At 39.8% G+C, this 17938-nt stretch overlaps 4 protein-coding genes across 4 annotated transcripts; 3 read left to right on the top strand and 1 right to left on the bottom strand.

Moving 5' to 3' along the window:
* Positions 1–25: 25 nt before the first annotated feature.
* F5B22DRAFT_331070 (uncharacterized protein) lies at positions 26–2828 on the top strand. Its single transcript, XM_047970803.1, has 4 exons — positions 26–584; positions 680–788; positions 852–2141; positions 2193–2828. The coding sequence occupies exons 1-4, from the start codon at positions 385–387 to the stop codon at positions 2664–2666; spliced, it is 2073 nt and encodes a 690-aa protein (XP_047828412.1). The 5' UTR covers positions 26–384; the 3' UTR covers positions 2667–2828.
* A 1874-nt stretch (positions 2829–4702) lies between these two features.
* Positions 4703–5606, top strand: F5B22DRAFT_649073 (uncharacterized protein; the record flags this gene model as incomplete). The annotated part of the gene is made up of 4 exons (XM_047979118.1): positions 4703–4849; positions 4908–4955; positions 5033–5140; positions 5226–5606. The coding sequence occupies 4 exons, from the start codon at positions 4703–4705 to the stop codon at positions 5604–5606; spliced, it is 684 nt and encodes a 227-aa protein (XP_047828411.1).
* Positions 5607–7342: 1736 nt separating this feature from the next.
* Positions 7343–10056, top strand: F5B22DRAFT_617096 (sugar transporter). The gene is made up of 4 exons (XM_047975616.1): positions 7343–8138; positions 8238–8337; positions 8410–8422; positions 8503–10056. Exons 1-4 carry the CDS (start codon positions 7805–7807, stop codon positions 9850–9852), a joined length of 1797 nt encoding a protein of 598 aa, XP_047828410.1. The 5' UTR covers positions 7343–7804; the 3' UTR covers positions 9853–10056.
* F5B22DRAFT_617092 (uncharacterized protein) lies at positions 10057–11694 on the bottom strand. The gene is made up of 3 exons (XM_047975615.1): positions 11490–11694; positions 10379–11372; positions 10057–10199 (listed from the first exon to the last, which is right to left on the bottom strand). Exons 1-3 carry the CDS (start codon positions 11544–11546, stop codon positions 10138–10140), a joined length of 1113 nt encoding a protein of 370 aa, XP_047828409.1. The 5' UTR covers positions 11547–11694; the 3' UTR covers positions 10057–10137.
* Positions 11695–17938: the final 6244 nt, after the last annotated feature.

The following is a 17938-nucleotide window of genomic DNA, read 5'->3' as shown; positions in this document are numbered from 1 at the left end:
GACATTATTGCCTTGTCCAAGGATTGCGAGGCAGGACGGCAAGTGTGATACTGTAGATACCTACCTAGAGTCTGCTACAGTAAGCCCAGCTGGTAAAGCATCTGTTTTCGCCTCTTGCGTTGGTCATTCCATCCTACTTCGTCCCGTTCTATTCCATCCCACACCATCTCCTCTCTGCAGTTCAGACTCGCCGTTATAAACACGCATCATCATCATCGGCGCATAGACTACCACCGCTTTCCCAAAGGTACCTCCTCTTGCTCAGAGAATCCAGAATAATCTCGATATACCGTACTATCAGGGCAATTTGCTGCTTGACGAACACGGCCTCCTCGATAGCCTTGATCTATCGGTCCATCTCTCGGCCCAGAACCCTTGGCCGACATGACCACACTCAAGTTTGCGCCCTTCTCATCTGAGATCGAGCTACCTTTCTACACGGCTCTTTTTGCCTCGAAACTCGACCATGATAAGTTGAGCGACTCGGCGCGCCCCGTCCTGGGCTTATACGAACCCCGTCTCGGAGTGCATCCCGACGATAGCGTCAAGATGCAGGTGCTGGCCAGTGCCCTCACCAGCACCACGTAAGCCGACTCCGCCTTTGCATCGCTTGTGTATTTGTGTGCTTCCGTGCTTGACTCTATTACCCGGTGAACTAATGCCGTGAATTATCCTACAGCGTACCCGTCAATGCTGTCCGAGCTGAAGGCATTATCAGAAACACTAATACCCTGGAGGCCTTCAAACAGGCAGATAAGTCCGAGATACTGAATAATGCCGCTCGCCAAGTACGACTCCCTGTCGCTCCCCTCCTTTGATCACTGTATTTAGTTCTATGCTGATCGGCTTAGATCTGGGACGCGATCAACGATGGCACTATATATTCAGTGCCTTCTCTTTTGGCCTCATACGTCATACTCTCTTACGCCGACCTAAAGAAGTATCGCATGACATATTGGTTTGGATTTCCAACCCTCCCTTCAGACCCTGCATGGAAGCGCGCCGGTGAGATACAGCGCTTGACATCAGCTGAAAGCACTGCTTTGGTTGAAAGAGTTGGCACATGGCGATACTCTGTTGATAACAGAGAGTATGGGTTCTTCTTAGCGAAAAAGGTGCGAAGCAAGCGGTCATCAGCTAGCCTGGATAACCCTTCCGAGGACATAGGTTATGACTGGGATGTTGGTTCCTTGCGCGACTTCGAAACCGGATTCTTTCTCGGGATCCCGAAGGAGGACAGATATGTAGCCTTTGTGGACCCCTCGACATATGACGAACACCCTGCCTGGCCGCTGAGAAATCTCTTGATGTTAGTGAGGCAGCGATACCAGCTCAGTGAAGTCCAGATCCTTTGTTATCGTGACATCCAGGCACGCAGACATGAGGCTCGGAGTATCATCATGTCCTTACACATGGACCCGGTCGATGAATTGGTCCTATTAACAATGCCCAAAGCCACAGGGTGGGAGCGTAATCAGGCCAATAAGCTAACTGCGAGATCTGTCAGTCTTGCTGAGTCGATGGATCCGACTCGTCTCGCGGATCAGTCAGTTGACCTTAATCTGAAGCTGATGAAATGGCGAATCTCGCCTGATCTTAACCTTGATGCCATAAAGAATACGAAGTGTTTACTCCTTGGTGCAGGCACACTGGGCAGTTATGTGTCGAGAAATCTAATGGGCTGGGGGGTCCGCAAAATTACATTCATCGACTATGGTGCCGTATCTTTTTCGAATCCGGTACGACAACCTCTTTTCGTGTACGATGACTGCCTCAATGGGGGAGCTCCAAAAGCGATCAGAGCGGCACAGGCCTTAAAGCAGATTTATCCTGGTGTGGATAGTCACGGCGAAGTTCTATCCGTTCCCATGCTTGGCCATCCAATCGTGGAGAAGACTCAAGGCGATTTTGAGAAGCTGAAAACTCTAATCGATGAGCACGACGCAATATTCTTGCTTATGGACAGCCGGGAATCGAGATGGCTTCCTACAGTGATGGGTAAAGCTGCTGGAAAGATCGTCATGAATGCTGCGCTTGGTTTCGATACCTACGTGGTCATGCGACATGGTGCCGAACCTAAAGACGGCAGCGACAGTACCCTGGGATGTTACTTTTGCAACGATGTAGTTGCACCTGGCGATGTAAGGTAACCGGCCTCTTTGAAATATTCTTCGTTACTGACAGTGATGCAGTCACAAAAAGACTTGACTCTTGATCAACAGTGTACGGTTACGCGACCTGGCATCGCTGCGATTGCTTCTGCTCTTCTGGTCGAGCTTCTAACCAGTCTACTGCAACACCCCTTAGGCCACCATGCTCCAGCTCCGGTGTCTTCATCTGCGGCAACTCAGGAAGCCGACACCACTGATGAATATGCTCTCGGGATCGTACCCCACCAAATTCGTGGGTTCCTCAACAGATTTCAGAATCTTGTCATTAGGGGCCAGTCGTATCCTTGCTGCAGTGCTTGCAGTCCACCTATTATTTCAGCATATAGGAATGAGGGCTGGGAATTCGTCAAGCATGCCTTAGAGAATAAAGATTATGTTGCTGAACTCAGTGGGCTGGCTGAGGTTCAGCGAAAAGCCGAGGCTATGGCTGGTGAGATTGACTGGGAAGACGATGGATCTACACACGGCGATGATGACGAAGGAGTACTATTGTAGTTGAAGATACTCTTCCGAAGTCACCACCTCCGTCGCAGCCGCCTACGAAGAACTCGCATTGAACGATTCAAGTACTGGAAACGACCCCGCTGGAATGAGGTGATCTGGGATGGAATGTTAACAGCATCCACCACTCCGTTGGACTCGCCGTCTCATATTGCACCTCACATCACGCCACCTACAACTACGAGTACACCGTCGTTAGAAGATGTAGAGACTTTTGGGCCGAGGCCGGTAGAGATACGCTGGCCTCGAGATTCTGAAGCTACCATGGGCGCCGTATTATCAATTTTTGATATTTTGGAAGAAGGACCGCCATCATGTTCATCGATTGATGGGCGTGTGCCTCTCTATCACCACGTAGGTGAAACAATAATGCATGAAGATATTGCGTAGGCATGCTAGCATGGATTGACATATCAATTTAGCAATCACGGGGGAGTTTAGGGACGTTTGGCATTGAGACTCTTTGGAAATAGCATTTACATTGGTTACGGGGGTGGAGTTATTAGAATCCATACCTTCACTAGGCAAGCGGCTCGATATTAGCAGATTTAGGTATATAGGTCAATACATCCTGTTCACTTATAATTCACCCCGACGGACATATAGACTACGTTGTGCCATGCGTTCGTGAGCATTCGAGGCAGTAACCCCAAGACATCTTACAGCGTACTCTAGCATAACTGGGTAAACAAAAGTACCGTTCTAGCTACCATGATTTACCTGCGGCCAACAAACTATCTAATTGTTTCATAAAGGAGTGATAACGCTTGATCCCTTCGTGAATATTCTAAGGAATACTTTTGCTTGATTGACTCTGGTACACTCGTGCTATTCCTTTTTCCATATGTCTATGTTAATAACTAGCTTTTACGGACCACTTAGGTTACTCCATCCTATCACCATCCTCGTCTAACGATAGAGATTGATCGTAAACTTTCTGTTCGGAACTTGGCCCCGGAATGAAGCAGATGGCAACCTTGGATCTTCCCTGTCAAGAACTATATACTTAAAAGATTGGTCGGGTGAGCTTTTGATACCACTGCAGACGCGAATTCGTATGTGGTGCTGTCGTACTAGTGCAAGAAGTAAGACAGGCTATAAGAGTCCTGCTTCCGGTCTTCTGCATTTTGATGAAGCACACTAATAACCTAAAACCACTCTTTCTGGAATATCGAAGTATTCCTCTGCGACCTTCATGCTTGTCTCCATCCTTCAAAGCAGGAAGATTCTGTTAGACCAATAGGCTCCTGTCAAGTATATCGAGATGATTCCATAGGTACCGTAGAGCCGGCAGGTTAGTGTCGAGTCATGTAAAAGGCCGAGACCATATAACGCGTAGGGGAAAGAGGAGCTACAACGCGAGCTCGAACCTTGATTGATTACTCAGATGGTATTAGGGTCGCGTTGGTGAAACCTTCAATGCCGTGCTGCGTGCTCCTTAGACCCAAACTCAATCTCCCTCACGAGGCGTCTACAATAACCGCTCGGCCCCCCGGGCACAATGGCCGCTAAATCCCACGATCTTCTTCTCATTCATACGAGGACAGATAAACGAAGAAACCTCTTGCTCCTATTTTAAAAGTTTAGGAGTTTCTCCCTTTACTCTCATTGCTATCAGCCTTGCGTTTGTCGTAGCCTCAGCACTATATGTTAGTTGGGCTCTCGTGATCCAGCAGCCACCCCAAGATTGCAAACGTCCGAGCAATTTGTAGCTAGTTCTACAGGGCAAAATCGTTTGCGCATTACACCTCATTCACTGAATGGCAATTAGCACTACAACGCCAAGCTCACCTCGATCATATAGTGAGCGGGGGCAGATAGTCATCATATTGCCAATTCATTTCTTTACCCTCCCTTCGAAGCTGTGGTTTCTATACTTCCTCATACATAAGAGGTATCGAGGAAACTTAATAGGTCATTCCCTAGAATCGGATATCTGGTGTGCTAGCTACGTTGATTGTGATAGCCTAGCTGTGTCCTATCAAACTATTCTCTCCCCGACATTCTATGATTTTACACCGTGGGCAGTCATGGAGGATCGACCCAATGAGTTAGAAGAAGCCATTCGCAACATTGTCCAGATCATGAAGCAAATCCCACAGCTCGCAGAGAACTGGCTTGGCGTCGTGGGAAGTCTGGCATTGTGGCACTACCTCCCTTCTCGCCCACCAGGAGATGTACGGCTGATAACACCTTGAGGTCAATCTCCGAATAACTCGCTGATTATCTTTCTAGGAAATCGAGTTCGTCACAAATGTTGCACACATCAGCTCTCTGAAAGAGGTTAGTCTTCTTGTAGTTATTACCAGATTGGACTCTCATCTCTGTTCAATGCTTGCTGACTGCCGTATATAATGGAGATGTTGCTAGACCACCCTAGCTCCCCCTTCAGAGTAGAAAGGCAGGCCTTTCTCTACCGTAGTCCCGCAGGCCGAGACATCCCAGTAAAAATATCCTCACGGTGGTGGGTAAGTCTACGCTCCCGTGAATCCCACGATACCTATCAATCGGGTTTCCAACTTTTCAAGCATGCACTAATACGCGCACTCTCAGTGTCCTCAACTACCGGAACCAGAACATCTCGTTCGTGGCATCCCTTACGGCGGGGTTCCTTACGTATCGTTGCCAGAACTAGCCTCCTTCATGCTCAAGTTGAGCAAATCGAAGACTCTTAGTCAAGAACAACGGCGACGGAACTCCATCGACGCAGCGGAACTCATAAATTACGAGTTGCGGCGAGACTCCCCAGATCACGACGGGGCCCCCATCAAGGACGAAACCTTTCGAGCACGCAAGAGAAGATACCTGCAATCAATGGCCTTACGGCTGCCACCGGCCGAAGACTCGGCTGTCGTACAAGGAGATGAAGTCGAAGAGGACGCTGAATTCTCACTGTCTCCGGTCATGCAGACGCTGCCGCCCCTCGAGGCCTGATAATCCAACACCGAAACTCCATGCCGTAGCCAAGACACGGCGGGAGCCGGCGATTCGTCGTACCGTCCTGTAACTCCTTGACGCGGGTGCAGGCGATTTGAATAATCACCCACATCGACTTTCAGAAGAGCGAGGGAGTAATCTGGTGAGACAACTATTTACAAGCAAGCTGAGCTGGCTTTTGTTTCAGAGTTGAGCTCTGTTGAGCTATAGAATCTATTAATCATGTCTTTATTGGATCTGCTTCTATTCCTTCCCGCCGATCGTTGGGAGCTTTTATATCAGTACTGTTGATCAATACACTCGCTACGCAATAAACCTGATTTCCCCTCTTTTTTGACGAGCTGTGGGTGTTGTCGCTCATGCTGTACGTGGTTACCTTCTTTGTTATGTCCGATGAGCTAGCTCGTTCAGCTACGTTATCTCGTGCTTTCGTATGCATGCAGGCATGTATGCGCTTAGGGATGAGACAAGGAAGATTGGCCGGGCCGTCGCTGATGCAGGGTCGTCGTCGTGGCAGACCTGCGACCTGCCTGCTCTCCTTAGGTCCTTTTCAACTCTATAGTATTGACTTGCGAGCTTACGTGCGTGTACGATTATACATTGCCAGATGCTTAAGTAGAGACCTGGTGTTCCACAATCATCGGCTCGGAGACTGGATTGTTTCGAGTTGCTGGGTATATTTAATGCTATAGCATAGACGGGTAGAGCAGCCAATGCCTAATTGTAATTCCTATTATGAATACGTTCATCCGTCCGTCTCAATCTCTACTCAAAACTTGATAGCAAGAGTATGGTTTATGGCGTGATAGAACGAGACAGGGCTCGGTGAAAGTTTTGCCAGCATAAAAGTCAAATAGTAGGGCTACGTAGTCTTCGTGGTTCCAGGAATCCACTGACAGGATGGCGTACATGTCGCTGGGTTTAGTTAATCGTAACTACCTAGGTAAGTCTAGAATTAGATCATTTTCATTCATAATCCGATATGATCCAGATATCGCTCGTACAGGAACAAGAACATAGGGACACTGAATACTTCGTAGGTGGTGATTACGAGTGTCCTGTTTCTCATGTAGAATACAGTGTTTAATACAGTATTTACACTAGTAAGTAGAACTGTGGGGGTCACATCAGGGCGGGATCAGCTCCGACAGGCTCAGGTAACATCAAAGCGCTCTGCAGCGAATGAAATCCGGGGCAATACTCTCCTACCCCCCTGTAAGACCTACCTTGTCAGGTATTATGGGTCCAGGTCAGCCTTGGCACTTCGGACAGGTGGGCTATAAAGTCAAGTAAGGTACATAGGTAATTTATGTAGAAACTCTACTTTATGCAATGTTGAATAGTTGAGTAGCCTTCCCTTAGCCTTAATAATCGTTTGGTAATGCCTTTACATATTTACGAGTAACGATCGTAGCTACTCTTTTAGAATTGCCTCCTAAGCTTTCATAACTTATTTATATATACAATTGTAGAAAGGCTTTTATATATAGCCGTACTTTCGGTTCTTGAAAAACTACACTTAGCGATAGCTTCAATCCGAAGACCTTCGAAGCCCTTCGAAGGCTGTAAGTCACTCGAAAAATCCAAAAGTATCTCTGCTCACAGGGGTCAAAAAACTATACTATAATAGGTGTAGTTTGAGGGCCCCTGCTAGCGTTGGTACCTGACAAGGTAGATTTTACTAGCCTACAACTATGTAATGTCTGGGGATTTCCTCAACGGGCTGGATGGATGTCCAGGGTCCGTCAGGGGCTCGTTGTCTTGGCTCCTTTGCCTGGACAGTACCAGGGCCGACGGGTTCCATCCTTCGGTTTCATGGTCGCATCGTCATCGTCAGCTGGGTGGCTGCATCGATGAATCGATCACGTGGCTCACTAAAAACGAAAGGAAGAGGACCTACTGACCAGATGCTGACCTACCTACAACACGATGATGATGACATAGCTCGTACTTATGTGGTGCTCGTCCTTCATCTTTGCACAACTTGCATAGTATTACGGTAATAATAGTGCACCACTAGTACCTACTCTGTACCTACCTAGCCCCCTCGCCTCCACAAAGAGAATCTGGCTCTGCCCCGGTATCCAATGGACCTTGAGCGGCAGCCAGCCAGCCAGCCTTGTAGCCCAGCAGTCTCAAAGCTAAAATACACTTCTCACATCTCTTCGCTTCCGTAATACGTACGGTAGCCAGCCATGAGACGGTTTATCCAGTCCAGGTTCGCACGGCGGGAATCCGTGCACGATTACATCGGCGTCCTGGTGCCGCTGGAGGAGGCCCATCTCCACAGTTACTCCGCGAGGTGTGGTAAGGCTGAATTCGAGCACCGCCAACGCGACGATGGTGATGCTGAAGACGACAATGCCGCCGATCTGGAGGACGAGGAGACGGCCCTCGGCACGGCGTTTAAGAGCAGCGATAATGAGGGCGAGGGCATGCTGCAGATGGACGCCGCCGAGTATACCGTAGAAGGTTTACGCCGAGACGCACGCAGAGGTGAACCCGGACGTAGATGGACCGAATATGAGTGTGAGTTGGCATTGCTTTCTTCTTTTACTTCTTCGCGTCATTCATTGGAGAAGTTTTTATTTTTATTTTGTTTAGTACTTATATAATAACTACATACAGTAAAATCTAAGATCATCAACAAGGCCATCCAAGATATCGGTATGGGACGGTATAACTGGCAACTCTTTGTCCTGTGCGGATTCGGCTGGTTCGCTGACAAGTAAGTCATCTAATGTGTAACACCATTCAAGCCTGAGTCTCGGGACTAACAATCCTCGTTTTTGTTCTTTAGCCTCTGGATGCAAGTAAGTCAACCAGGTTCTTTTTAAACATCGAGTTAAAACCCCCATGTCTCACAGCCGTGTCTTACTAACCCGTCTATCAGGGCGTATCCTTGACCCTCCCTTCATTGTCGGGAGAGTTTGGCGTCACAGAGAAGCACGTCAGATACACCACGAGCTCACTCTACGTCGGCTTAAGCATTGGTAGTGCGCTATGGGGTCTAGGCGCCGATATCATGGGGAGGCGGATTGCCTTCAATCTCACACTGCTCATTACGAGCATATTTGGCACCCTGGCCGCGTTGGCGCCCAACTGGCCCTTCGTCTGCATCCTCTTCGCCCTAATGGGTACAGGCGTAGGCGGTAACTTACCAGTCGACGGCGCGCTCTTCCTCGAATTTCTGCCCGATGCTTCGAGCTCGCTTCTGACGCTGCTGTCTGTATGGTGGCCTGTAGGTCAGCTCGTGTCATCCCTGTTCGCCTGGTACTTCATCACGAACTGGCCCGTTGACCAAGGCTGGCGCTTGTTTATCGCCACCGTGGGCCTCGTCACCTTCGTCATGTTCCTGATCCGTTTCGGCCTGTTCCACCTCTTCGAGTCACCCAAGTACCTGTTGTCACAAGGCCGGCAAGCCGAGGCCGTCGCCGTTGTCCACGGGATTGCGTTCCGCAACGGCAAGAAAACGTGGCTGACGGAAGAGATTCTAGACGGCGTCGCCGACGCCGAGGATGTGCAGAGCGGCGTGCCCATCCGGGTCTCGGCGAGTAGCCTACTGAAACAGAACCTTAGCTCCTTCTCGCTTAGCCATATCCAGCCCCTATTCCAGAACCGCAAGCTGGGCCTCACCACGGCGCTCATCTGGTTCTGCTGGGCAGCTATCGGCATGGGCTACCCGCTCTTCAACGCCTTCCTCCCGCAATATCTCTCGCACGGCGGGGCCGAGGTATCATCCTCCGTCGCCACCCGCAGCGAAAGCAGCGCCGCCACGGCAGAAACATACCGCAACTACGCCATCATCTCCGTCGTCGGCGTGCCGGGGAGTCTCCTAGCGGCGTACCTCGTGGATCACGACTCGCGCTTTCTAGGGCGCAAGGGTACGCTCGCCATCTCGACCTTCGTGTCAGCCGTGTTCCTCTTCTTGTTCGTGACGCTGGGTACGACGCCCAACAGCCAGCTCTTCTTCACCTCGGTCGAGGCCTTCTGCCAGAACATCATGTACGGCGTCCTGTACGCCTTCACGCCCGAGATCTTCCCCGCCCCAGTGCGCGGCGCCGCCACGGGCGTCGCGAGCTTTCTCAATCGCGTCGCAGGTTTATTGGCGCCGCTCCTCGCTGCCAATGCCCCCGGCGACGGCACCACGACCCCGATTTACCTGTCTGCGGCGCTCATCCTCGCCGCTTTTGTGGGCATGGTGTTGATCCCAATCGAGACGCGGGGAAGACAACGTCTCTGATCTCCTCGAGGCCGAAGCGGTAGAAGCAGAGCTCGAGGAGCTTACACATGTCGCATATGTGTACATAGGTTAAGGTGCAATAGTATATATATATACACATACATAGTATTAGACAGGCATCACATTCTAGGAGTTATAGCATCAAACTGTTTTTCTATCAGTACTTCAGCACAATAATACGCATGCACATGCCTATGAAACTAGTTTCGCAACTTAAATAATTCAGCCGTGTCTCATTATCTGCTCTAATAAGTCTATATAAGCCAGGAGGAGATATGGCTATTTCTATTTCGTGCCTTTAGCTCCCGCGGGAGCATCAACCCTTCTCTTCTGCAGCGACTTGCCCACTGTAGTTTGTTGAGGTCAGTATCTATTGTTTTTTTTTCTCTCTTTTGGAGGAATGAGTTGGGATATAGAGCTCTGCACGTTCCTGAGACACGCTCGTCATCCCCGCGCGTCCTCACCTCTTCACCTCTACAACCTACTAGAGCCTAGGAAGAAAGAAATATTCCAGAAATCTACTTACTTGCGTCCCTGACCATGGGATCGGCGCGGATTGTATTCTGTACAAGCCACTCCTTCAACTTGCCCCGCATATCCCTAATGGCATCGGGATTCCCTACAAACGGCGCCATTTCGAGTTCCATAAGACGAGCGGTGTCGGTATCTAATAGTTTAGTAGTCTGTTCTAGACGCTCGAGGTTTCGCAACAGGGCCTTCTCTTCGGCGACAGCCTCTTGATCCCGGCCAGCGCGGAGTATGGGGCCCAGTTGCCCGATAGCAATATATATAGCTATGGCGACGCGACGGGCGAGCGAGATGACCTGGAAGGGCAGGTAGGGTTCGTGCGGGGTGAAGCGCGAGAGGAACGGGTTCATTAAGGCCTCGACGAAGTACGGGAACTTGGGGCGCATGACAACGTGTGTCTCGAACACACAGAGACTGACCAGCGTCAACCACCGCCAGTAACGCCCTACCTCGAAGTAACCCAGAAACCCCAGCCCCCATAAACCGGCGGCTGCGAAGCCATAGTGCAGAAATACCTTGTGTTGAAGGCCGCGCCACACGTAATCCTGGATCGTAGCGCAACCGCGCCATGTTAATATTTCGGGGCCGAAGCGCTCGTACGCGAAGCGTTGGGCATTATTCGTCAAGACGTCCGAGGCTGTCTTAAGGTGTATGTAGAAGTCTCCGGCATCTTGGGCGCCTGTGGAAGAGGAAGACGATGAGGAGGAGTATGCGACTTTGTCGGGGTGGTGTTGGGCGGCGAGACGGCGGAAGCGGCTCTTGATGACGCGGTCGCTGGCGTTGTGGGGGACGTTGAGAGTCGCGTAGAAGTTGCCTGCACGTTGTAGCTCCCAGTGGGCTTCATATATTATGTAGAGGAGGTAGAGGATGATGACGAGGGCGTGGATGCGCCGCCTGTGAAGCTGCCAGCGGGGCGAGCCCTCTGGCGGGTGGGGGTTGCCGGTGCGGATGGTGAGCCGATAGAATCCACTCTGAACCCAGCTGGTTATCATCTGTTTCGGTGGGAGAGCTCCATGTTAGCTGCTTTTGCGAACAGTGTCTTTGGCAGATGGTGAACCGGACAGGCATACAGCAAGGGAGAGAAAGAGAGAGAGAGAGCGAATACATACGTCAGGGAGGAATGTCCATCCCAGGAGGGACAGCACGGTAGATTGGGAAGAAGACATGTCGTGGGTAGTGCAAGAAATGCGTTTTACAGAGTTGGTTAAGTCATAGCGGGTTTGGTCTTCGTGATGTCGAGCTCTTTTGCGTCTGGTCAGTTGAAGATTGGGAGAATGTTTTGTCGGCTTAAAGAGGGATACGTATGTGGTAAATTAGTAATGCAGGGAGGGTACAGTAGGTACTCAGTAGGTAGCGGCTAGAGATGGGCGATGGGTAAGGTTAGTAGGTCGGTAACCGCACCTTCCCACGCGAGCCACCCTTGTGAGACCCACTACCCACTGTACGTAGCCTACAGGTATACAGTCTCCCACAGTGGTCCTTGGCAGACCCAGAGACTTCACCTCTACAACTTCACAATATAGACGGATTGACCCATACTACCACAATTTGGTAGCTAACGATTGTTGCACGCCGGCCGCGTTTTGTTTTTTCTTTACTTTGGCATCAGTTAATTTTTTATACCACCAACACTTCCCCCAAGCGTCACTTACTACCATATAAGCGGGCCGGGTATAAAGGTTATTATACCCGATAAAAGATTTTTTAATATTTTCCATTAATAGGTATTAATTTTATAGCCTTAACTAAAAAAATACCTCCGTTAAGCTTTAATTAAAAAGAATTCCCATTTTTTAATTTAAAAAATACTTATTTTTCCTTATAATTAATATTAATTAGCTTAAATTTTATATTATAAAAAGCTTTAATATATTAATTATTATACTTTAACTTTATAAATTATTTTTATATATAGTTTATTATAAATATAAATATTTAATAGGCTTATTATACCCTTTAATTAAATTTAAATTAATTATTTATAAAAATTATATTATTTAAAAAGGATTATTTACTTTTTTAAATAGAATTTAAATATTAATTTAATATTTTTTTATATTATTAAAAAAATCTATAGCTTTATAATATTTCTTTATTTAAAAGTAATAAAAATAATTATATAAATAAACTTATTATTTATTTAAAAACTTTATAATTATAATTATTAATTAATATTAAAAAAGTATATATAAATTTAAATATATTTAATTAATAAAATTTATAATTTATATTATTTATATTAAATATAATAATTATATTTAAAATTATTATATAAATATTTAATATATTTATTTAAATATTAATTATTTTTATATATTTTATTACTTTTATAAAAGAATAATTATTATTTTAACTTAATTATTTTTACCTTTATTAATTATTATTATTATTAAAAGGATTTTTTAATTATTTAAAAGAAACCTTAATATATATTAAATATTATTTAAACTTATATATTATAATAAAAGGTTTTATAATAAAATAGGTTAAAGCTTTTATTAATAAAATAATAATAATTTAAAATTAATATTATATATATAATATAACTACTTTATTAATTATATAAATTTAAATTAATTTAATAATAATTTAAGCATTATTTATTAAATTTTTAAATATAAATTACTTTAACCTTAATATTAAAAACCTTACCTTTATTAGTTTTATAATTAATAGGAAAGTTATTAAATATATAAATATTTATACTTTTATAAATTATTTAAAATATTTTATTATTTATTATAATAATATAAAGGTTTATAAAATTTAAATTTAATATTTATAAGGCTTAGCTTTTATTTAATATTTATAAGTTCTTTTAAAAGGAAATAAATAATTATTTTAAACTATTATTATAAAAGCTATTTTTATTAAACTTATTAAAAGACTTAAACTATTATAATTTATAATAATAGTTAAACTTTAAGCTTATAAATTTACTTTAAAGGATATTTATAAAAGTTAAAATATTTAAAGCTTTATATAATATATTATTTAAAATATTAAAGGAGTCACGGCTCTTAGCCCTTGGGCTAGCCGTACGGGTGATAGTTCTATTCTGTAGCTTAGTCAGTAGCCCTACCGGACCTCCGGAAGCCTATTCAGCCTACCGTAGCGTATATAGCCTAGTTGACGAAGGTCATGACCTGGCAAGTCATCCTTTACTTCGTCACCATACAATTAATAGTGTGTTTCCAGTATTCACCGACGACACTGCACATCGCGCCCGTCGTGATAAAAGGTTATAATTAAAATAAAATAAATTAATTTAAAGCTATATTTAAAGCTTTTAATAATAATATTTAAAGTTAATTAATTATTCCTATTAAAAATATTAAGCTAAAAGTATTCTTTAAATAATTATATAAAAAAGAAGAAGTATTTAAAAAAATAACTAAAGATAAATATGTTTATATATAAAGTAACCTATACCCTTTCCCTTATTAAAGCTTTCCTTAAAATTTTCCTTAACGTTATTAATTTTAAATTAAAATTAATTTATATAACTATAATTAAAAAGGAAGAAACTTTAAAGGTTATAAAAGTTATAAAGGTTTTCCCTTATATAATATTAAATATTTTAATTAAGGAATTTAAAGTTAATCCTTTCTTTAAAGTTAAGGTTAAATATAAACCTTAAGTTAAATTCAGCCTTAAGGTTAAACATTATAATAAAGGAATCCCTTAATCCTTTAACAATCTATTATAAATTAACCTATAAATCTAATTTTAAAGAATAAAAAACTACTAGCTTTACCTTTAAAGTTAAGGTAGTAAAACTAATAAAACTAATAGGGTTAAATATAATTATAACTATAAAGGGTATATTATAATAAGGAATAAAATTAATAAAAAATCCTTAATATAAAATTTATTTTTATATAAAAAGATTTTAAATTATTTATATATAAATTATAAAATAAATTTAAATTATATAATTTTATATCTTTATAAATATAATTAAAATATTAATTTAAATATTAAACCTTATTAATTAAATTAATAGAAAATAATAAATTTATAAATATTTTTTATAAAATTGTTAAATCCTTTAAATATATTTATTATATTTATAAATAAGTTCTTTTTAATAAAAATAAACTTTATTATTATCTTTATAATAAATATAACTTTTTTAAGGATACTTTTAATATTAAATATATAAAAATTATTAATATATTTAATCTTTAACCTATTATTAATAATATAAAAAAAATAGTTTAAATTCTTAAAGTAATTTAAAATCTTTAACTATAAATAATTTATTTATAAATAAATCCTTTATTAGGTTTAAATATTAATTATAGCTTTAAATTATATAGCTATTTATAGTTTTATATTATATTTAATATAATTAACTTATTAAAGGAATATAACATTTATAATAATATTAACTATTTAAAAACTATAATAAATAAATAATAAATTAAATATATTTATTTTTATATTAAATAAAAAAAATATATTACCTTAATTATATTTAAGGATATTAAAAATATTATATATATTATTAATAACTATTTTTTATTATTTATATATTTTTAAAATATATATTTTATAATTAAATAATTAATTATAGCTTACTTTATTTAAAAGGTTATATTAATTAATAACTTATAAATATCATAATCGGGAGTTTAGGGTATAGCTATATTAATGCTATGGATAAAGATTTTAAGCTAAGGAAGAAAGGAAGGAAAGATAAAACTAAAATATAAGCGTACGTGGAAATATACGCGTACCAACGGCTATTATAGGTTATGTAATTTTATCGGTACGTATTTTATATATTTCTATAGTATCCCTTTATAGTATATATAGTATTCCGGTATAGTATATATTTAATACGTTCGTTATACTTCCCTCTACTAAAATTAAAATATAGGCGTAAAATAGGTTAAGGAATTATTTATAGCGTTTAGTTTTAGTTACAATGCTATTTTATACGGTAATGTTATCGTTGGGGTAGTTAGTAGTAAACTTATTGGTTATTATAGCTCTTATCTATTTGTTTAGCTATTTAGGCGGTCCTAGTACGCTAAGCTATCTTTTATAGAACTTTTGTATTTTAATTGGCGAATTTTTAAAATTCTTTACCGGGTACTAAGTATCGTCGGGGTTGTAACCTTTCCAGGCAATTTGGTATTATAGCATTTTATTATGCCCTATTATTTATAACCTAAATAGCTATTTAACTTTTTATTCCGGTCCTCCTTTAATATCTTTAGGTTTTAATAGTAGTTAGGTTTATTAAAATAATAGGTTTTTGCTTACTTTACGTAGTTGATTTATGTAAAAAAGGTTAATTATCTTTATTAACTTTAGGAGGTTTAATATATAGCTATATCTTTTTTTTTTAAATATTTTAAAGGGTTTAACCTATTAGGAGTCTAATTGGGTAGTTAAGCTATTAGTTATAAAGCTCTTCTTTTTTAAAAAGACTTTATTTCTTATATAAAAGTCCACCGGGTATTGCTTTTTATTTACCTATATTTCTTACCTTTTTTATATAGCTTTTGCTACTTTATAAGTTGCTTTTTATATTTTATAGGTTTATTATACTAATTATTAGGCTAGCTTTTCGGATACTATCTTTTTAACGGTATTTAATAAGGGTAATAATAAAAGGTTCCTTACGTTGGTTTTTATTAGGACCTTTAATAGTACTATATTAATAGCTAAATGCTAGGAGGCATTATATGCGAAATTTAATACGGGTAAATAGGGGTTCCAATTATCCTAGTACTTATTAATGTAAAAGTATAACCATTAATCTAGCTTTTAATTTGTAAACTTTATAATTTCTTATATTTAGGGGTAAAAGGTGCTCCTATATTAATATTTGGTATAGGTTAACTTGTTAATTTTTGTTAAAAAGTATAAAATGAAGGGTTCTACGTTATTTAAAATCCATACCTTTAGGAAACCTAGGAAACGGTAAGTATATTTATAGTATTAATATATTATATCTTCCGCTATATCGTTTTTCTTACCGGGTATTATAATTAATAAGCAGCTAAATTTATTAATAAATGCTTATATATAATTATAGCTATATTTATTTAAAGGTATATCCTTCCCGTTAATTACAACGTAGCGTTAAATAGCTATAGGGATTAGTAATAGGTATAATAATCCAAATGTTTTATTTTAGTGGATCTTATTCCGCTAATAATTATAATAATTATAAATATATATTTAAATATTTCGTTTTAATAAGGGCTAATAATAATCCTATTTAATTATTTTAATATATTTATTTTATTTAAGGTAAATAGTAATTATTAAATAGTAGGCTTCTTTAATTAAAGCTATTTAAAGATAAACCTTTAAGTTAAAGGTTTACTTTAAAACGATTAATTAATAATCTTTATATCCCAAACCTTATTTTTTATTTTCTCGCTAAATTAAGTCCATTAAGTTAGAGCCCTATAGTACCATTACCTCCTCTTCTACAATGGCTACCGGCCCTCCTAAGGCTTTAAGTAGGATTAGGGCTATATTACGTTCTTTAACCTTATAAGCTTTAACGGTTAATAGGTTAACTATTTTATAGGATAATGTATTTACTATTATGTTTTTTCAGCTAAGTTAGTACTAAAAGGTAATATTAAAATTGGATAAAAAGTTTACCCATTTTATTTATTTTATAAAAAGGACTTTCTTAATAGTAAAATATAATAAAGCTTAATAGTTAATTACTATAAAGAACTTTATATTTAATAGCTTTAGGTAATTATGCTTTATAATTTAAACTATAGCTAATAGTTCTTTATTTTATATAGGATAAGTTTATTTAGCTAATAATATAATTTTCGAAAAATACCCTATAGGCTTTTAAATGCTATCTTTTTATTATTACTAAATAGTTTTACCGGTAATATTTTAAAAAGCATTAGTCTTAATTCTAATAGGTTAATTAAGCTAAAAGAAGGCTAATATTAATACTTTATAAGCTAGCTTCTTTATTAATTTAAAAGCTTTATATTATTTATTACCTATTTTAAATAATATACCCTTTTTAAATAAATGGTTTAAAAGTTTAGCTATATTATTAATATAATATATAAATATTTAAATAAAGTTATATAACCTTAAGAATAAACGGATAGCTTAAATATTAATCAGGTCTTTAAACTTTTAATTAGTAATAATATTTATCTTTTTAAGGTTTATTTGGACATTTTATCCGGCTTTTAAAATTATACCCAGGTAATCTACAAAGGTTATATTAAAGCGGGACTTTTTTATATCTCTTTAAAGCCTAACATTATAAAAGCAATATACTACCTTTTTATATTATTCCTAATACTCTTTTTTATTATCTATAAATATTAGGATATTATTGGTATAAGTATTAACAAAAAGGTTAAATAGTTTATATAGCTAGGAATTAATAAAGTTTTACTATTAAGTAAGGCTAATCTTTAATTTAAAAAGTAAAATTAACTATTAAAATATTTCTTATTAAATCTGGAATACTATTAAATATTAGGATTTTAAAGCTATCCTTAATTTATAAAAGGCTTTAATAATATTAAATTTAATATAACGTTTA

The sequence above is a fragment of the Xylaria bambusicola genome (genome assembly GCF_022495145.1).
Source record: "Xylaria bambusicola strain CBS 139988 unplaced genomic scaffold F5B22scaffold_39, whole genome shotgun sequence".
In the NCBI taxonomy this organism is placed as follows: domain Eukaryota; kingdom Fungi; phylum Ascomycota; class Sordariomycetes; order Xylariales; family Xylariaceae; genus Xylaria; species Xylaria bambusicola.
Note: the sequence above shows the minus strand (reverse complement) of the source record. Positions and strands in the feature narration are given on the sequence as shown.